This window comes from Hibiscus syriacus, unplaced genomic scaffold, assembly GCF_006381635.1.
Source record: "Hibiscus syriacus cultivar Baekdansim isolate YM2019G1 unplaced genomic scaffold, ASM638163v2 tig00110954_pilon, whole genome shotgun sequence".
Taxonomy (NCBI): domain Eukaryota; kingdom Viridiplantae; phylum Streptophyta; class Magnoliopsida; order Malvales; family Malvaceae; genus Hibiscus; species Hibiscus syriacus.
Window position 1 is genome coordinate 1520171 of NW_024062931.1, and position 21971 is coordinate 1542141.

The 21971-nt window shown below is 34.7% G+C and overlaps 2 protein-coding genes across 5 annotated transcripts; one reads left to right on the forward strand and one right to left on the reverse strand.

Moving 5' to 3' along the window:
- Positions 1–429: 429 nt before the first annotated feature.
- LOC120148135 (inner membrane protein PPF-1, chloroplastic-like) lies at positions 430–9593 on the reverse strand. 3 transcript variants are annotated; one of them, XM_039161320.1, is made up of 12 exons: positions 9133–9593; positions 8917–9027; positions 8738–8812; positions 8594–8654; positions 8172–8245; positions 7960–8064; positions 7309–7416; positions 7116–7216; positions 6331–6480; positions 6117–6246; positions 710–849; positions 430–486 (listed from the first exon to the last, which is right to left on the reverse strand). In XM_039161320.1, exons 1-11 carry the CDS (start codon positions 9469–9471, stop codon positions 742–744), a joined length of 1362 nt encoding a protein of 453 aa, XP_039017251.1. In that variant the 5' UTR covers positions 9472–9593; the 3' UTR covers positions 430–486; positions 710–741. The 3 variants fall into 3 exon arrangements, with proteins under 3 accessions (XP_039017251.1, XP_039017252.1, XP_039017250.1); XM_039161321.1 differs by having other exon boundaries at positions 467–490; XM_039161319.1 differs by lacking the exon at positions 430–486 and having other exon boundaries at positions 532–849.
- Positions 9594–19287: 9694 nt separating this feature from the next.
- On the forward strand, positions 19288–20890 carry LOC120148182. Of its 2 annotated transcripts, XM_039161354.1 has the most exons (2): positions 19288–20222; positions 20295–20890. In XM_039161354.1, the coding sequence occupies exons 1-2, from the start codon at positions 19773–19775 to the stop codon at positions 20715–20717; spliced, it is 873 nt and encodes a 290-aa protein (XP_039017285.1). In that variant the 5' UTR covers positions 19288–19772; the 3' UTR covers positions 20718–20890. The 2 variants fall into 2 exon arrangements, with proteins under 2 accessions (XP_039017285.1, XP_039017284.1); XM_039161353.1 differs by having other exon boundaries at positions 19288–20890.
- The last annotated feature ends 1081 nt before the right edge of the window (positions 20891–21971 follow it).

Consider the following 21971-nt stretch of genomic DNA (forward strand, 5'->3'; position numbering starts at 1 on the left):
TAGTGCCAACAGTTGACTTCAAGTTCAGACTTCGAAACCTAACGCCAAGCTCAAGTGTTAGACATGTATTACCTACATGGGTAAGATGTGTTGTCTCTTTCAGATTAAAACTATTGCATTCAAGTAGCTAGTATAATGAAGCCCATTCACTAAAAGTCTCCTTACTACTGTAATAAAATGATGAAAAAGCAGGTTAAAATGAGGAAGGTTCATAAATCCCAATCCGGACCGAACCCATTAGAAAATCACCGGCCACCACCAAGGCAATAAGACAATGGATGCGACAGCCAATGTGGGAGATAGGATAAGGAAATACCAATTGGATTGGAGGTCAGATATCTCTTTGTAGGAAAAGAATTTTAATTTTAAAGATAAATATGATAAAAAGCAAGTATTGGTGTACTATTATATGCTTCAATCACAAATGTTTAACAGTACAAGATCCCTATCACAAATGTTTCCAGGAATGAGACTTGAAATGCTTAGCTAGCTCAACATACCAAAAGATGAAAATGTCACGATTGAATAAAATTTTCTCAACCTGAATAACGACTGAAATTAGAAAAATACGGGCCTTCTGGAGCATGGAAGTGGTGTTTTTTTTAATCAGACAGTTGTTTTCATGATTTTGCAAAATATCTTGAATGAGCCAACATCAAAATTGCCACTACATAAAAATAATACACTTCTTTAGATATGCACAACTCACCCTAAGCTAAAATAATTCAGTGTACAATCTTCTTATACAGCACGCTTCCGCTTAGTTCTCTTGCTTCGTCTCGGCTGCGAATTATTAGGGACTTGTTTGCTTTCATTGGAAGCATATGCTTCTTCAAGAGTCTCACCATCCTGTTAGAAACTTGAAATTAGTAGTTGGTTTAACAAGCGAAATGTGGTGAAGTTTCAGATTTGCATTAATCCACCGGCAGTAGTTGGCCCAACTTCAAATGGTAAAATATTAGGAAAGCATCACACCAAAAGCCTAAAATAAAGTATATGTTTATCGACATAGAAAAGCCAAACCTCCCATACCCGTATAGATTTGTTACTTCTGAAATAGGTAATGCAATTTACATATATTCTTCTAGAACAAGAGAATGACCAGTGCTGTTTTAGAGTTGACCACAGTCGAATAGACTTTCATCTATGCATATAGACAAGACAGGTGTGGTTGTAGCTGATGTCCCACTCATGTTACTAACTAATCCTCCCCATGTTAATAGCATATCGTGCTTGCACCAACTTACAAAAGAAAATGTTTGATTTTATTTCATAGTTCAATCAATATTGGATTTTGCGCAGTGGAACCCACCTACAGGTACCATAAAGTCAAAACTTTGAGCGTGTAATCATGCTTCCATAAACACGCAGTCACAGATTAATTTCATCTCTTCCTAAAGATGACTAGCTTCCCATGTCATTCTTGCTTCTTTTTTTGCTCCCTATATGACAATTTAGAAGATCAATAACTGACAGCTAAAGTAGTATAATCATCGCTAATGACTTCATAGAATTCAACTTGCAAGGTTAATGTAGGAATTATAGAAATGAGTTGTCAATCCCTTAAGTTAAGAGATTATGTAATTATTTTCTGTTTTTTCAATCCCTTATTTCAAGGGATTACATCTCCTAGGATTAGTTTCCTTTCTTAGAGTTTCCTAATTTAGAGGCATAATTTGTATATAAATATGTAATATGTTCTACTGAATGTACACAAGAATAAAATAACAGCTTGTTGTTTTCTACAGTCGTTTTCTACATGGTATCAGGTTAGAGCGATCAATCCGATTTTCGCTTCTCTTTAAATCAATTCCTATTCAACTCTATTTTTTTCATGGCTAATCCGGATCCCTCAGCATCCGAAATCACTTCCCAGACCAGCCCCTCTCAATCTGATTTTCAGATTTCAGTTTTCAAATTTTCAAAGCAACAGAGGAAAAATCGCCTTTGGTGTGAACATTGTAAGAAGCCAGGCCATATGATAGATCAATGTTGGAAGCTGCACGGAAACCAGCCGATTGGCAGCACACACGGTCCAGGTTTCAAAGGAGCCTCATATTGCCTCTCAAGATGATTCCTCAAGCAGTTTTAGCAAGAAACAGATAGAGGAACTGCAGCAGATTTTGAGCAGTATGACAGCCAAGCCTACAAATGTGACTTATACTACTACTGATGGAAATAATCCATATGCTTCCTCGGTACAATGGATAATAGACTCGGGTGCATCAGATCATATGACAGGAAATATTAATATCTTGGAGGAATATAGTGAAAGCAGCTTACCAGCTTCTATCAAAATAGCAGATGGTTCTCTCACTACAGTCAAAGGAGTGGTTCTGTTACATTAAACAAAAATCTACTACTTCATAATGTCCTCTATGTTCCTAGACTTGCATACAATCTGTTGTCAGTCAGCAAATTAATTAAAGATTTTGGTTGTAATGTTGTGTTTGGTACTGGTGGTTGCATTTTTCAGACACAGGGCTCGAAGAGGGTGATTGGCAGTGCTAGGCTGGGCAAAGGATTGTACACCCTTGGAGGTAAAGCATCTCATAATCATGCCTTATCTAGTGCTCTTAGGAAACCAATTTTATCTTCTGATCTCAATACCAATAAAATTATGTTATGGCACTCTAGATTAGGTCATCCTAATTTTTTCTATCTTTCCAAAATGTTACCGAACTTATTCATTAATAAAGATCCATCTTTGTTTTCCTGTGAAATTTGTCAAATGGCCAAACACACCAGAAAACCATATATTCCAGCCAAATTTGAACCAACACCACCTTTTTCCATCATCCATAGTGACATTTGGGGCCCTTCTCCTGTCAAAAGTATTTCTGGGTATAAGTGGTTTGTGTCTTTTATAGATGATTACTCTAGGACAACATGGGTTTTCTTAATGAGAGAAAAATCTGAGGTTGAGTCTCTCTTTAAAAGTTTTTATCAAAAGTTGAAACCCAATTTGACACAAAATCAAAATTCTAAGGAGTGACAATGGGAGTGAGTATTTGAATAAAACCCTTGGGTATTTCTTTAAGGAAAAAGGCATTGTTCACCTTACTTCTTGTGTCAACACACCTCAACAAAACGGGGTAGCAGAAAGGAAAAAATAGACATCTTCTAGATGTTACTAGGTCTCTTATGTTTGCTGCTAATGCTCCTAAGTATCTTTGGGGGGAAGCTCTTCTTACAGCCACTTACCTCATCAATAGAATGCCAAGTAAAACCTTAGATTTCAAAATTCATACTAAGGTTCTGTTTCAGCTGTATCCCCATTTTAAACATTTAAACTCAAGTCTTTCTCCTCGGGTGTTTGGGTGTACAGCCTTTGTTCATATCCACAACAGAGGGAAATTAGATCCTAGGTCCATAAAGTGTGTTCTTGGGCTATTCTTCGAGTCAGAAGGGTTACAAGTGTTACTCACCTTCCACCAAAAAGACCTATGTCTCCTTTGATGTTACATTTTTTGAAAACCAACCTTATTTTTCAGGAACAGAAATTCAGGGGGAGAGTTGCAAGGAATTTCAGCCTGTTCAAACCGATATTTCTTTACAGCCTATTAGTTACAAGGAATTTCAACCTGTTCAAACCGATATTTCTTTACAACCTATCATTTCCTTACCTATTACTGTCTCTCCAAAGCCGGCTAGCACTGCCCCAGTTCCTAGGGAGGGTGATGGGAATAACCTAAATAACTCTGATGAATTACCTTCCTCCTTATCTCAGCACTCTAGTCCGTGCAAAACACCTTCCACCACTACCAAAAATGCACCTAACAATGACCCTGAAACCATAACTCCCCAACCGAAACAACTCAGTGTTTACTCAAGAAGAAGGAAAGATGTTGCTGAAGAAATCAGTCAGCCTAGCATTTGCCAAGAACCAGATTCGGATCCTGTTGCAGCTGAAACAGAAGGCAATTATGGTAACCAAGAGGCTACTACTGTTGATCTTGATGACTTTCCTATTGCTATTAGGAAGGGGGTAAGAAAATGCACTGCTCATCCCATAAATAAGTATGTTGCATATGGGAAATTACAGTATAATTTCAGGGCCTTCACTACCAGTATTAACACTGTGAAAATCCCAAGAAATGTGACAGAAGCATTTCAATCTCCTGAGTGGAAAAAGGCTGTGGAAGAAGAGATAAAAGCATTGCAAAAGAATAAAACATGGAGTTTGACAGATTTGCCAAAAGGGAAGAGAGCTGTTGGATGCAGGTGGATATTCACAATCAAATATCATTCGGATGGGAGTGTGGAAAGATACAAGGCAAGGCTGGTTGCTAAAGGTTTTTCTCAGTCCTATGGCATCGACTACCAGGAGACTTTTGCACCGGTTGCAAAATTGAATACCATCAGAATATTGTTATCAGTAGCTGTTAACATGGACTGGAAATTGCATCAGCTGGACATAAAGAATGCTTTTCTGAATGGGAACCTTGAAGAAGAGGTATACATGGAGGTCCCCCCCGGATTAGAAGGAAAAGTCACTAAGAAACTGTGTGCAAGCTCAATAAATCCTTATATGGCTTAAAACAGTCTCCCATGGCTTGGTTTGATCGATTTGCTAAGGCTATGACACAGAATGGTTTCAAACAAAGCCAAGCAGATCACACATTATTCAGAAAAATTACACCGAGTGGTAAGATAACCCTCCTAATTGTCTATGTAGATGATATGATTATAACTGGCAGTGATATAGAAGAAATAGAAAAGCTAAAGATGAATCTTGCAAAGGAGTTTGAAACCAAGGATTTAGGGAGTATGAGGTATTTCCTGGGTATGGAAGTTGCAAGGTCCGAGGAAGGGCTGGTCATAAACCAGCGTAAGTATTTTGGATCTTCTTGCAGAAACTGGGATGCTCGACTGCAAACCAGTTGAAACTCCAATGGAGCCAGGCTTGAAATTTTTGCAAGGAGAGGACTGGAAATCCAGTAAACAAGGAATCCTACCAAATGTTAGTTGGGAAGTTAATCTACCTGTCACTGACCAGACCTGATATTGCATACTCAGTGAGCATTGTCAGCCAACATATGAGTGATCCTCGAGAAGAACATTTGGAAGCTGTTAACAGAATTTTAAGATTCTTGAAATTTACCCCAGGAGCTGGACTTATATTTAGAAAAAATCAAGACAGAACAGTGAAGGTTTATACATATGCAAGCTGGGGAGGTGAATTAACTGATAGAAGATCAGTTAGTGGCTACTGTACCTACGTTTGGGGTAATTTGGTGACTTGGAGAAGTAAGAAACAAGCTGTTGTCTCTCGAAGTAGTGCTGAGTCAGAGTTTAGAGCAATGGCTCTCAGAATATGTGAAGGAATGTGGATTAAAAGACTGCTCACAGAACTGGACTTAGATGACAAGAAGAATTTTGAGATTTTTAGTGACAGTCAATCAGCTATGAGTATAGCAAAAAATCCACTGCAGCATGATAGAACGAAACACATTGAGATAGACAGACATTTTATTTACGAGAAGGTCAACAATGGAGTTGCAAAACTGTAGTACATTCCGACGAAGAAACAGCTGGCAGATATCTTCACCAAAGCCCTTCCACGAGTGACTTTTGATGAGATGTCATGCAAACTGGGTATATACAACATATATACACCAGTTTGAGGGGGAGTGTAGGAATTATAGAAATGAGTTGTCAATCCCTTAAGTTAAGAGATTATGTAATTATTTTCTGTTTTTTCAATCCCTTATTTCAAAGGATTACATCTCCTAGGATTAGTTTCCTTTCTTAGAGTTTCCTAGTTTAGAGGCATAATTTGTATATAAATATGTAATATGTTCTACTGAATGTACACAAGAATAAAAATAACAGACTTGTCTGTTTTCTACAGTTAAAACCTTGCAAATGATCCTGTAAGAAAATTCTGTTTGACAGCCATCAATCTAAACAAGTCATCATTATCTTCTGTAGGGTAACAAAAAACATATGGCAAGTTCAAGAAAATAGTAATATTCCTCCAGCATCAACTGTGCATTGGGCTCTATACCCATTTGTTTATGGTGAGAACTAAATCTTCGATAAATTCCAAACGTGGATTAGGGAGACCTTAAAATGAAAAGGGCAGCCTCTAATTACTGAAAGTAGAAATTTACCTTGTCCTTTATCTCATCATCTGACTCCCCATCAGAATCAGATGCTGAATCTAAAGCCTGAACCTCATCTGCTGATAGAGCCTTGCTTACTTTCTTCTTCTTCTTCTCTTCTTCTTTTAATTGCCTGAACCTGTTAATTTCCATTTGTTTTACAGCATGCTAAGTTTGAAGCAAAAACAGAACCCTGTTATCATTTAAAAAGCCAGGGACTAACCTATCCCCGCGACGTTCTGTCTCAGCGGCTGAACGTTTTGCACGTCCTGCGGTAATAATTCCACTAGCACTCTCATCAACAACAGGTTTTGCACCACCTAATTTGCGTAACCACACTTGTTGTGCAGTGCTAAGGACATTGTTTGTAAACCTGAAAATGGGCACATCTAAGAAATGACAAACCACATAGCTGAATAGTAAGGTGAATTTTTAAAGCAAGTTGGGTGTACCACTATTTCGGAAAAGGGAAAAAGTTTATAGTGTTCAAGTAAATGACCTCATCTAGAAGGCTAAGACATTCAACATGTTTAGACACGTTCAACAGGAAAGACAAACAAGGACAGAATTCACACATATGATGCAGCATGATGTGAAAACAAATGAAGATGGAAGTACATGTGGAGATATAGAGGTTAGTGCTCAAAATTAAATACGGAGGGAATCAAAAGCAATGAAGCTGGGACAATTTATTCTCGTATCCAAAGTCAGTACGTATCTTATTCATATATATGCAAATTCCAATTGCATATTTACATCCAACCTCAAAAGGAATTATTAAAAATACAAGAAAAATTGAATTTTGAATGCTCTACTCTGTTGGTACATACAACATTGTAAAATAAATGAAAGTGCAAGTATAAAATGTTTCAGTCATGGATCAGAATGATGACCATACAAAGCCACTGCATATACTATATGTTTGTGACACAATCAGAAACCAAACTAGAAGCCAAGTGCATATTGCTAAGTCTATTGGTTTCAGTAAAAGTGCTAAAAGAGACCAACCAGTAAATTGATAATCCTGACGGAACAGATAACGAAAAGTAACCAATCATAAGGGGAAGAAACTTGAGAACTAGAAGTGTATTCTTTTGGGCTGGATCCGTCTGTCCAAAAAAAGTTGAGAGGTTTAAACTATTAACCAAATTAATATGTCAAATCGGAATGAAATGGAAGTAATGAAGGCTGTTCTTCTTACCTGGGGCGGCTTCATCAGCTCCATTGAAACATATTGACTGACGACAAGAAGCACAGGTAAAATAAGGTATGCAGCAGTGTCATGCCAACCCAATGGTGGATGGCCATCCTACATGATCATTGCCCCTCATATGTTAGAGAACAAAATTAGATGTATGAACCAGAGGAAGAATGTGGTTTCTGCACCTGGTCAACAGAAGCTACATCTCAAAACTCTAATTTGCTATTCTTATTCTAATCCCAGCTGCAAAATGTAGTTAAGCCAATAGCTTCACACAAATTTAGTAGCTATTATAAATTTATAATCATATTTTTTTTCATCCAAGGAAACCAGAGGTAAATATACTACAAATTATTAGGGTAATTATAAAGGTAAGATCAATATTTTCAATCTTCAAAAATAGAGGTCTCACTCTCACAATTGTTAATAAACAAATCAACACCAAAGAGACTAAAATAATTAAATAAGTAACAACAATCAGTCTCTTTAACACCTCCGTAGCATTTAAAAAGAAGATTTTAGTAAAATATAGAGCTGTCACAGACAAGTATAAGATACAAAAAAAAAAAGCAAGGAAATCCAAAATGCTGAAAACTACAAAAATAACAAAGAGAATTGTTAATCGTCAAAGTTTGGGAGTAAGTTCATTACCACAAATGGAATAAGCCAAGAAATTCCAGACCCACTTTGTCGAGCAGCAATTGTAGTTGGCCCACCCAACGAAGGGATCCAAAAGAAGCCTTCCGTCAACAATCCCTTTGAGTAAAAATTTGCAGCAATCAGTAATGAAAGTTATTTAACATCTGAAAGTGTTCTCCAAATATCACTCGCAAATCAGAATGCTACGTCAACCACTTTATTACCTCATTTGCCACATTTGAAAGAGCTTGATACAGGCCTATCCAGACTGGAATAGTGGCTAAAGTAGGGAAGCAACCTGCAAAGACAAAGTTTTAAGATACTGATGAGCATTGTCATATCTCCTATGACGCTAATAACTATAAGAGTTGACTCTTGAGGCCTCCATAAAAATGAAAAGTGGCAAAAGGCCTGAAGAGAAAGAATGGCACTAGAATCATTGCATCATAAATTCATTCTTCACTCCCTTTTATAAAATAATACTAACATTTAAGTTCAAGTCAATTGCCATACAACCATCATAAACTCTCTATCATAGTATCACCGGTTTTTACAAGCTAAGATATCAACAAAGAAAAAAAAACCTAAATTTAATTAAATATGGAAGAAAAAACATAGAATTTCAAGTGATTAATCAAAAGGATACCTGCCAAAGGATTAACCCCAGCCTGCCTATACAAGCGAGAAGTTTCGAGTTGTATTCTCTCCTAAATTGAATCAAAAGAGAGAAAAAAATGAACCTTTCCAATTATTAAAAAAGTAAGTAATCAAATTCAAACTTCCGTATTACCTGATTTCCAGCATATCTTTGTTGGATAGCTTTTATTTTTGGTTGAAGATTTTGCATAGCTAGCGTTGATTCCACCTAAAAACCATCGTTAACTGTTAACTTTCGAGTTGGAAATAATCAAAACCACATCTAAATTTTAAGCAATTTCTTTAACTAAACAAGTCGAACCAAAGGCAAACCTGCTGCTTTGTCAAAGGAAATGTAGCAATCTTAACTACAACCGTGAGTAATATAATCGCAAATCCATACGCGTAAGGCACGTGTAATGCCGATAATCCGTCTTTCAACACCTAAAAAAACATAATTCAGCAATATTTAGTTAGATACTTCATCAATAATTAGTTTCTGATATGTGGAATATGTGTTTACACGGGGACTCGGGAGAGAAGCTTTACCTTGAGAACAAATTCCATTGATTCAGCGATGAAGCCGAACCAACCACCATTTTTCTGCGCGGCAGCGTCAGTGGACCCGGCAGCGGTGGCGGCTGGATCCGCCGCAACAGCAGCGTCGGCGATAGTGTATAGGAGGCTCTCGGCTTTGGTAAAAAGTGCTTGGAAATCGACGGAAGAATCAAGTGAAGTAACCGGAGGGATTTCGTTGAAGCTTAGACGGATTCTGGTGGAGGCAAGTCTAGAGTTAGGGAGTGTATACAGGCCACCACGGCGAAAGCTTTTTGATGATAGAAGTGGAGTGCCGATGAAGGGATGTGATGAAATTAGAGTCCTCGCCATGGATTTTGCTTGATGAAAGATTTTTTGACGAAAAAAGTTTTCAGAAAGTCATGAGTGGGGGAGAAATTGCGATGAGATGAGGTTATGGCAGACACTTTTTTTTTGGAGTTATCCTTATTATTTTTATGGCTCGTGTAATGAAATAAAACGAACCACCAAGAGATCCTGGGCGCGCATTTCTTACGGTGGATTTCACAGCCAATAGGGTTATTCCACGTCATTATCTCCATTAAATTTGGGGAATAAAAAACTGGTCGCTATGGGTTTGAATTTGATTACCTTCTAACTGGACTGCTTTAGACGTTTTTTGAACTAACACTCCAATTGGGTTCTAGAAAGAAAATAATAAATTAAAATTTTAGGGGTTTTTTTTCCAATAGGCAGCCCTCAAAAAAAATATATAAAATAAGGTTATTATGCATTTATTTTGAGATTTACGATATTTTTTTATTTTAAAAAATAATATTATTATATTTGGTGTGTATTGTTTAATTATTTTCTATATAACTCGTCACCTGTGTTGACAAGTTTAATTAAAACAATATTATTTTTTACGGTTATTAAATTAAACTTAATAATTGAATTTTTTTTGGAGGTGACGAGTTTCTTTAAAATAATATTATTTTTTCGTATTTGTTTTTTAATATTATATTTAGAAAAAATCTTAATGCTGAGGTGACTTCCTTTGAATGATCATATTCAGTTGTTGTTTTTATTTTCTTAATATTAAGAGTTCTAACGGTCATACTGATATATGACTGAAAAGTTAAGTAGATTGTAATATGTCTTATTTTAAAGAACAACAAATTGTATACATTAACTTAAACCATTAAACATTACAATATGGAGACAAAAATAACGAACCATGAACATTACATTAAGAAGAAGAAAAACAACAACCTTAATACATTACATTAAGGAAGTAAATAGAACTAACCTTACACACACCTTAAACAGTAAATAAAATCATAAATATAACAGTATTCGTTATGATGTTTTAATCTTCATAATCAATAGACTCGTCAAAAGTAATATTAAGTTTTTCAATTCTTCATGTTTTTTTTGTTGTCATTCACGTACAAATTGGAACCGTGCTTCTCGGTCTCCATCATCCATGTTTGTTTCTTCGTCATTTGTCTGAATTGGTATGATATTTGAGCTAGAAGCAACATCCTCAACCGTACGAGCAAGGTCGATATTAGCGAATTTTACAAGCAAATCGATATTAGACAATGAATTATAGAAGTATGCCTCAATCATATCAGCAAGGTCGACATTATCGCTTAGATGAAACCTCGTCCATGATAGTAGCAATTTATAATATAACGATGATATTCTTCTACTGCTTCCGAGTTGAACCCTTGCTTCTATATTGAAATTTAACTTGTCTAGTTGAACATTTTTTTTCAAAACACATGGTTAAAGATTTGCAATCATAAAAAACATTTACATGAATAGTTGTCATGTTCTCAAAAACCTCAAGCTTGAAAAGTGATATACTATAATTGTTTTAGATTTTTTTTTGTTTTAAATGAGTAAAATAGCTTTCACCTCACACATTTTAATAGGTTTATGAAACCTTTGTGAATTAAAAAGTTTATGCCATTGTGCATTATTTTGCCTATGAGAAATACACGTTTTTTCTTATATGAAGTGATATATCACCACTAAAAAGTTTTCTAAAATGAGTTGATAAATCACTGAAAAGTTGTTGAAGATTATTAATTGAACACTGAAAAGTTTCTGTCATGGTGCGTTATTTTGTTTATAAGAAATGCACGTTTTTCTGATATTAAGTGATATATCACCACTGAAAAGTTTTCTTAAATGAGTTGATATATCACTGAAAAGTTACTGAAAATGATTAATTGGGCACTAAAAAGTTTTTGCCATGGTGCATTATTTTGCCTATGAGAAATACACGTTTTTCTTATATGAAGTGATATATCATCACTAAAAAGTTTTCTGAAATGAGTTGATATATAACTGAAAAGTTACAGAAAATGATCAATTGGGCAATAAAAGTTTCTGCCATGGTGCATTATTTTGCCTATGAGAAATACATGTTTTTATTATATGAAGTGATTTATCACAACTGAAAAGTTTTCTGAAACAAGTTGATATATCACTGAAAAGTTGCTGAAGATGATTAATTAGGCACTGAAAAGTTGAAGATGATTAATTAGGCACACTTAGATTCTGCCATGTTGCATTACTTTACCTATGAGATGAAATTTCACTAAAAAGTTTCTATCACCGAATTGAATGACCATTGATGATAACTCATTTTTCTTTTAAATTGATTTACTTTATATGAATTTTCACAAAACTTCTACTTTGTACAACTGCATTGAATAACAAAAAACCTTTCTCAAGTTATGTCTAACAAATTTTTTCACAGTGGTCATCTCAAATGGCGAAGTTATTCAAACTAATGATGGTGTTTAGTTTATGTCACATAGGCCCTAAACATGATGTTCCTTGTAGATATATCTCATCACTAAATAAAGTAAAAAAATTGAAAGAAAACCTGGAGCTTTTATTTAATGTTTGAATTATCAACACATAATTTCAGAGACTTTGCTCAAATGTGGAGCAATCCAATTGCAATATATGACATAAACTATGATGCCATGAGGAATCCTGAGATTTCTGATTGTCGGATATATGTGCAACCAACTAGGGTAACTCAGACGAGGAATTAATAGAGTTGGCAGTTGGGTCCTTGTTTGAAACTAAGAATTATGCCCAACTAACAGTAAATGAGTTTTTTATCCGAGCTCATATAGAATTCAATGTGGTGGAGTCTGATCAGAAGACATATTTTGTCAGATGTATAAATAATAATGTTGGTTGTAAGTGAATGATACATGTCTCATACCTACAACGAAAGATGTTGTGGGAAGTCACAAGGTTCCACAATCAACACAATTGTACGTTGATCTCCTTGACACATTTTGATGTCATATGTGCATACGTCAAGTTTTTTGTGGAGAAAAATTCAAGGATCCCAGTTTCAATGATAGTAGCATCAATCAGTAATACATTTGGTTATATTCATTCTTACCACAAGTCGTGGATGGCGAAAAGGAAAACTAAGAAACTATTGTATGGTGATTAGGATCAATCGTACAATGAGCTTCCACATCTATTGCACGCAATAGAGTTTTTTCATCCAAGAACCATTGTTCGCTCTTATACTTTATCTTATGACCATATTTGATGGACATGTTATCCTAGGGAAAAGAGTTTTCGAAGGCTTATTATGGGCTTTCAAGTCGTCTGTTAAAGGTTTTCGTTACTACAAAAAAATGGTTCAAGTGGATGGTACTTTTCTGTATGGTGTATACAAACACATCTTGATGCTAGCAATTGCACAAGATAGTGGAAGAAACATTTTCCCCCATTGCCTTTGCCATTGTTAAAAATGAGTTTTGAGGAAATATGGAAATTCTTTTTGTCAAACTTGCGTTCCCATGCTATCACTCAAGAAGTAAGTAAGTCATATTACTTCCAATGCTATGAAGAGCTTTAAGAATAAGAAGATACAAAAAAGATTATTAACACATGTAACTTATTTTTCCCCTTTATTAATGTTATTCATTTATTATTATACTTAAATCTAACTTTTTTTAGGATACATTTTACTACAACTAAACTTTCGTACAAGGCTGAAAAATCTGAGGAAATATAGAGATGAGGTATATAACTTTATAGCTGAATTACATCGAGAAAGATGGTCACAAGTATATGACGATCAGGGTTGACGTCACAATCATTGACAACCAATCTCACTGAATGTATCAATTATGTGCTTAAAGAGACTAGACATCTTCTAGTAGCAAGTATTGTTCAGGAGACTTACTTCAGATTGGGTAAAGTATGAGCGAAAAAGGTGCCCAAATAGAGACAATGATTAACGAATGCAGAAATTGGGCTTCAAATTTGGAGAAAACAATGAACAAAAATCAAACATATGCATCATTAATGTATGTTCATAATTTCGCCAGACTCAATTCTGATTACGTTGTCCAAGCACTTGTTTGATCAAATGAGGGTGGGAATTATGTCATCTACACTGGTAATCTGAATATAAGATGGTGTAGTTGTGGTTGATTTCAAGCCTTCAGATACCCATACGCTCACGCGGTTGCAGCATGTATGCATGCAAATGTAGACCCACACGCATATGCTAATGATTATTATAGCTTGCATATTATGCACAACATATCAGTTGTGACTTTAAGTATCTCCCAAAGGATGCGTATTGGCCACCAATAGCTTCTGAAGAATGGTTGCCCAATTTATAATTACGAAAGAATTTGAGGGGTCATCCTGAATCTAGTCGAGTTCATACTGATATGGATGATCCTTAACGAGAGAATGTTTGCCAAAGTTTTGTGGCTACTGAAAAGGTGAAGGACACAACAAGAACCACTGTCTACATCTTCCAAAATATCGACAAGGTCTATAAAATCTTCGTAATTATATTCCCATGTTGTTTGTTGTACCTGTTTTGGATAATTTATCAATATCAAAACCATATTTATTTTTTTACTTTCATATATAAATGCAAATTATTTGTAGACACCTGTTTTGTCTGGATTTTATTTTATTATTATTATTATTATTTACAAGACCATTACAAGAAAACAAAACCAAATTATGGCTCAAAGACAAATTAAAAAGCAACCCTTTTAAAAAATGACCCAACATCAACCCAATATTACAAACCCTAAATCCAATTGAGTTTAAACTTTGGCTAACCCTATTTCTAGGGTTAGCAACTCGTACAGCCAGCAAAGTTCCCAGCTCTCGCGTCTCTACCCGAGCCACCTGCACTATTACTATTGTTTGATTCTGTTATGCCACTGTCGTTTTAGCTGAAAACTGACATGAAATCAATTAACGCTGATAAAATCAATCAAAAAATCAAATAAAAACCATTAAAAATCATATTAAAATAAACAAAATCTGTATTTTTAATAAAGTATAGGGAAATCATTTCCATATGACGAGCTTCCCTGTAGCTTCAATAATTAAAAACGTGCAAGTAAAGTAACCATAAATGGGGAACCAATTTCAAAAAGAAAAAGAGGAAGAAATTCGAAACGCGAGAAGAGAAAGAGGAATAGGTCAGAAAGAAAAGAGAAACCATATTCGAATGAAAAGAATGCGACAAATAGAAAAATGAAACCCGTGAGAGATTCAAAAGAAAGAAAAGACTCATCACGCTCGTGTTTACCGGGAATGCTCAAAGGTAACCAGAGTTGAAGAAGCCGATGAGTTCTTTTGTAGATCTATGGCTTTTGGGAGAGTTTTAGTCTAATCAGAGCCCAAATTCATACTCAGGGCGTGAATCGGCTTCGATCGATGATCATTTTTCATTTCTCCGATGTCGATAAATGAATTCAAAGATGAACCACAGTGGTCGACGGTGGAGCATCTGGCTGAGCCTTGAGAAGGTAGAGAAAGTATGAAGAGGGATAAAATAAAATAGAAAAAAATGAAATGAAAAATGAAGCAAAATGAATAAGAGGGGCTTTAATACCCTACGCAAAACGACACTGTTTGGGAGAGGAGCCCATGCATATTGAGGATGGGCTAATCATGCTATAGATCCCTCATCGCTTGTAGTCTCTCACTTTGACCATCAATGAAATTTATTTTTCTTTTATTCGGAACCTTACATTTTTTATGCTCTCATTTTAGTCACCTTTCATTAATTGCTTTGTTTTGGTTACATTTATGATTTATTGCATATTAGTCATCTTAGATTATTTCATGTTGGAGTATGCTCGATTTATGTTTTTGGCCACTGTAATTTTGCCCAATATTTATTTTGGTTCCTATTTAAGTTGATATGGATTATTTGTATGATTAGCCCTTGTTATTTCGTTGAGTCGTGGTTTAGTCCTTATTTTGAGTCTTCAATTTATACATTTGGTTTTGCACCTTTTATTATTTTATTTTAATCTTTTATATTTATATATGTATTTATACATTATGCTACGTGCATATTTATTTTGATTATAATATTTTAATTATTATATATTTATATTTATATGTACATGTACATATATTTCATGTGTATATTTCATATATATACATATATTCAATTTTTTTTATAAACACTTGTATTTTAATAAAAATCAGATTATATTTTATTTTATGGAAAATTTCTAGAACAAAGAGTGATCCATGGGAAAACCTTCAAATATCTGAAGTATGATTCCTTAAGACGCACGAGTGAAAGACTCCGTCAATATTTTTAAATCTTAGTAAATATAAACATTGTATGTGTCATTTATTTATTTATTTATTTTTGTCATATTATATTTAATATTCCATTCATCCTCTATATGTCATTTATTACTATTGCATTCATAAATCATGTGTTTATTTTCTTGTTTTCCAAAATATTCAAAGGCAATGTTGTCTTGCGTCGTGGGCTAATAGAATTGTGTCCAACGTGACTGGATTTCAATTTCCATTAATTCACGTAGTAAGATGACATCCCTTCTTAAATAAAACTGAATGAATTAAATCAATTCCATCGAGTCAACTATTTTCCAAAAAGATTTTCACTCATTTTCTAAATTCATAGAAATAAAAGGATCATAATTTAAGTTTTGAATTCAAATTTGTAAAATTCCACCATTTTAGACAACATATAATAGAATGTACTAGTTATGAGCGTTGTGGGAATGCTTACCCTTCCCCACTCGTAATCAACCTCAAACTCTTTAAAACGAATCACTGGTAACGTAGACCAATTTTTGTCTTTTAAATGATTTTTCCTAAAACTATTTTAAAAGACATTTTTTAGATATTCAACCTACCTAACCCAAAGGTCGATGGCGACTCCAAATTTCAAATTAATCAAAATCCCAAATTTCCAAAATAAGGTCATAATTATTTTAAAATTTAATTATTGAAAAAATGGTCATGACACTATTCATAAATAACGTTTAACTAAACTCAAATTCTTACATATATTTAAAATATTTTTTCAACAAAATAAACAATTTTTCCTCGTTTTCTTCCTCTCAATTTTTACATTTTTTTCATTCCTCTCTATAAGACATTGATGTGTCGGTTTGCTAAGTCTTTATTCTTCTTCTTCTACTCCTCCTCCTCCATTTTTATCTCCTTATGTTGATCAAGAATCGGCTTTATTGACTATTTTACCCACTCTTCATATGAAGACAAGCTTGAATCTGAATCATCAATGTTAGAGTAATCATACCCAAAATGATCTTTCAGAAATTTTATGAAATATTCTTCTCACAAATACAAGATTTGATTCTCATATAACTCTATCAACTCACCCCACTCCTATTTATAGTGATTTTTTTTTTCAAAATTACCGTTGAAACTCGTCTTGTGGGCAGGACGAGTTCCAACTGCTACAAACAACTACTTTTCAAATATTTCTAAACAATTATAGATTTAAAACCAAAGGAACTCGTCACCTCGACTTTTTTTCTTTTAATGTTCAAGTTAAAGTAAATAACTGTAAAAATATTATTTTAATGAAACTCGTTACATATGACGAGTTTCGTAAAAAATAATTAAATAATACACATCGAATATAAAAATATTATCCTTTGGAACTCGTCACTACACTGTAGAAAATGTCGTAGATCCCAAAATATATGTCTGATAGCCCTATTTTGGAAAATGTTTTTGGACTGTTCTGTTGGGCCAAAAAATCAAAATTCGACCCCTAAATCTGAAAGACTTAGAATCCAATAAATCTAAATGACTTGAATCCAATAGGGCAGCCCAAAATGTGTATATATTGATTCAGCCCAATGAATTGCACGCTTGGGTCACTTTGAACCATCTTAGGCCTTCCGTTACTAACAATAACTAAACGCCAACCATCGTTTTACAACTAAACTAGCAAATACACCATTGTTGCTTACACCACAAACAATGAAAGGAAACCGAGAAGCAAACACCATCACTTATTTTAACTTATTCAAAGGGAATAAGATATTATTATAACTCAATATAACTTACAAGTTAATTCAATAAAAAAATCCAAATTTAGGAGCCATTAGCTCTATAAAAGATGCTTTCGAAACTATAGGATGTATCATTTCTGTCTACTTTTTTAATGCCTTTTGTAGTAATTTTTTATGACTTCTATTTTTTATACGGTTCTGTCCTTAAAATTTATGAAGGCTAAGAATTAGGGTAGCGGAGTAGTATTGTCTTAGTTTAGGTTTTAACCCATTTGACTTTTTACCTTCTCGTAGCTTGCTATCACTGACTACTGAGTATCATTTTCTTCATGTTTCTTCTTTTTAAATTTAGTCGGGACTTACGTTTACTATCTATATGCAGATATTTTTACGCAGAGATTTATTTGCAGGGATTACTTTCCATTACAGATGCGCATTTGAAGACTGCTTATGAAATCTGTTCAACTATGTACTTATTTATTTATTTATACATGCATTGTATTTTATCTTTATTTTTAATTTTTTGATTGCTGGAGGTCTTCCAACGAAGTTACTCTCTACCTAATGTTAGATGTAACCTAATACCTTACATCCCCTACCTCATTGCATAGGAAAATAGAGTTTTGTTATTGTTATTGTTGTCTCCTTAAATGCCTCGGTACTTGGTGTACCAAACCTACACCTGGGGGCTTTTAAGGCTTGCACTTTTGCCGTATCCCCCCCCCCCCACAATTTAGAGAATTTTTTGATGCTTAGCCAATCCAGTCGTATTCGGAGCTTACTTAAATGATTAGACCTCACAGTTGTCTCATTGATCGGAAATGGTCCCTTATGCACTCTGATCTCCGACCCATATGGGCCATGTTATAATTTCAGTTCGGCATCAATCGCGGTCGAGTTCAATACCCTTTCAGGTGGGTCTTAAATCCTTAACAATGGGTCACACGGATGGATATATCCATCAAGCCCCCCCCTTCAGTTAGGTTCGGATAAGGTAGATTTTTTTTGGAATGAAAAAACAAAGGCTAAACTAATAGATCAACCTTCTGTCCGCACGAAAAGCAGACCAGGATATATCTATGAATAACTCGAAGAACCTCAATTGGGGGAGAGTCAAAATAGCTAAAAAAAAACCATCTTCATTAGGATTTTATTTGGTCATATAATATCTAAAGTCAGTTTCAGCCGTTAGACATGAAATGAATGTATTCAAATAAAATATGAAATCAAGGTATAAATTTGCGTAAAACAAAGGAAAAGTCGACAGAAAAGACAATTTAACAATTGATTCTCTGAATGAGACTTAGGGGCTGTTTGTTTGGCTCTGAATGGAATCATTCAGCGCTGAATGCTGTACCGTTCAACATTCAGAGAGTTTATTTCTCACCTCTGAATGATTCAGTACTAACTGATTTAGCAAAACAGTGCTGAATGATTCAACATAAAAGTATATTATAAATCATTCAGAGCCATTATCAAACAACATGTCACATTCAGAGTTAATTCATACAAAACTCTGAATCATTCAACACTTAATCATTCTGAAGTAAACAAACAACCCCTTAATATCTTTAGTTCGCATCTTCCCATCAAAACCCAAAGCTAGATTCTCATGGATGACCTTTTGTCATTCTCATAAGGAATTGACGCACTGGCTTTAGCTTCCCTTTACCGAGAGAATCATAAAAGTAGAGTGATTACATTGTGTGAAGTCAAAGTAAAAAAATAAATAAATCTAAATCAGAGTATTACAGAGGGACCAAAACTATAATTTAACCCTTCTTTTCGTTTTGAAAGCTTTATTTCCCATGTGAGCGGCATTCTCCAAGCAATTACCATTTTCATTAACACCACAACACAGATTTGCCCTGACCCCCAATCATATATTTTACTTTTCTTTGCTCTCTTTTCAACACTCTTTGTTTTGACAATTCTATCTGCCTTCGGTTTTCAATTTCCACAAATTATAATTTCGCTTTCATTTTTTTTTTTGTTTCCATTGGCAGTAAGCCTAAACAACTTTTGTGGTGTTCCTTTGTTGCTTTGAGATTTTGAACTTAAAGGTTAAGTTATATCTGCAGCAAGCTTTTTCCTCAGATTCCTTATGGCGTGTGTTTTAGGCAAATTTGTACGTTGCCCCCTTTATTCTTCACCACAAGGAATCTTAGCCTGTGAATTGCAGTAAAAGTGAAGCTTATCCAAGGGTCCTTTATTTCATAGTAGTTTCCTTTAGAAATACGAGCTTTGTGATTTAAAGGTATTTTTTTTATCTGACTAACTTTTTTTTTTCACTTTTGGTACTGAATTTCAAGCAAAACCCAAGATTTTATGTACCTAGGAGATGTGAATTTCAAGCAAAAGATGACATCTTTCAGTGGATTAGGGATTGGTTTAAGCTTGGTTTTTGGTTGTCTTTTATTAGCTCTTGTTGCTGAGCTTTACTACTTGCTTTGGTGGAAGAAGAGATTAATCGGAAGCTCACAAGTTGAAGATGATTACACCAAATATGCAAAGGAACTCATTCAGCTGTTCTGTTGGAAGAAATCTGCTTCTCTGAATGCATCAACCAATACCAACTACAACAACAACAACATTCAAGATTTGGTCAAAGACCAAGCCATTAATGGCGTTGATGAGCCAGATTTGGAACTCGGGTCAAGCAAGGATTTGCTGCCGAAGGGCTACGGCGAAGAGGGTATTGAATCAGAGCTCATGAGACTTCACAATCTCGCCGGTCCACCTAGATTCCTCTTCACAATCAAGGAGGAAACCAAAGAAGATCTCGACTCAGAAGATGGCCGGTCTAGAGGTGATAAAAGCAGAAAGGGTTCAAGAACAAGGAGCTTGAGTGATCTTATTTTAGCCATCGACACTCCAATGGCTTCTCCTCCACCGTCTAAATCACCTCCTTTGAACCCTTTAGGTTTTTATCATCGCCAAGGATTCAACCCTCTCCTTGAATCATCAACAGATGCCGAGCTAAACAAGCTGAGATCTTCACCTCCTCCAAAGTTCCAGTTCTTAAGAGACGCAGAAGAGAAACTCCTGAGAAGATTGATGCTTGAAGCTGAGAAAAAGGTACATAGAAATGGAGGTCAAGATATTCTTCAAGGTGAGAATATACAAGGGTCTTTCTTAAAATTCATTGTCGATAAGAACATGGAACCTCTCCAATGTTTACCGCAGTACCCTTCGAGTTCTTCTCAGGTACTGCCATTGCCTTCTTCTCCTACAACATTCAGACCACCAGACAAGACAGACAGTACGCGTTAGATTCCTGAATCTTGGTCTGCTAGATGAGTTTCCTCTTTTTTTTCTCTTAATTTATTCTTTTCATCTACCACTGTATTAGTTTAAAACGTTTCCAGACAAGGGGAAAAAATTCAAAGACCACATGTGTTTCCAGTTCATCATTGTCTGAAATGCTTTCCCTTGTTTCTACTTTAGATTTCTTAAAGTAATTACTGTCCTTAAGTGCTAATACAGCTAACCCTTTTTGTTCCGATTCAAAACAGTTGAAAGTTATGCATAAATTTTCTTCCCTTTCCTTACCTGGCAAGATTCTACAGTTGTTCGTTGAAAATTTTAGCCATATAATTGTCTTTTTGTACAATCGAAAGATAGCAGACACGCGTGGTAAATTAAAACTTCCCTCCAAATGTTAAGCGGCCGTCTGGTGTGTCTTTGTACTGTACAGCTTTATCAAATTAGTCCTTGAATCATAAAAATGATCAATTTAGTTGTTTCAGGTTAAACTTTGAAGTAAAGAAAATTTTTCAATAGGCCCTTTTTTTGAAAGGAGCCATTCAATATTGGCACTAAAGGAGGAGGAACATTTAGAAATGGTGACAAAGTTTACAAACAGAGAGATTTTGTGCGGTTTTGCCTAAACAGCAAGAAACGTCACTGTTATCACGCGATTCGACCGAAAGTTTGCCCCACTTTCGCTGCTCCTATTTTCTTTTCTAACCTAATACTAACATTTGTTTTCATTTCAAAATTTAAATCCTTAAAAATATCTATATATCTGCTAAAAGTGATAAAATCTAAGCTCCAACGTATAGAATTTTCGAATCGGATAAAAGAAAAGACAAGAATCACTGTGTTGAGGCAGGTGATATTTGTCAGATTGAATGAATTCAAACCTTAAGAGATTCATTCTACTTTCGTCGCATACTTTTTTCTGGTCATTTAACTTTACAAATTTTAATATCATTTAATTTTTGAGTTGTTTCTTTCTTTTTTCTGTTATTTTACCGTTAAATAATTAATAATATTACGTCTAGACATTTAACTTTAAAAAATGTGGAATGGTCCCAAAATTTTATTTTTTATGAGAAAATTACGGTTTCATGCATCTTTTGATTTCTCAATGATAGGGTGTATCTTTTCAAATTCTAACAGTGGAGAGGTGGAGAAGGAAGAGATAAACTATATTTATAATGATTCTATGTTGATTAAATGGTGGATATTATATGTCACAAATTATTTTCTTCTAAATTTTAATTTTGGGTCGAGTTTTGTGAG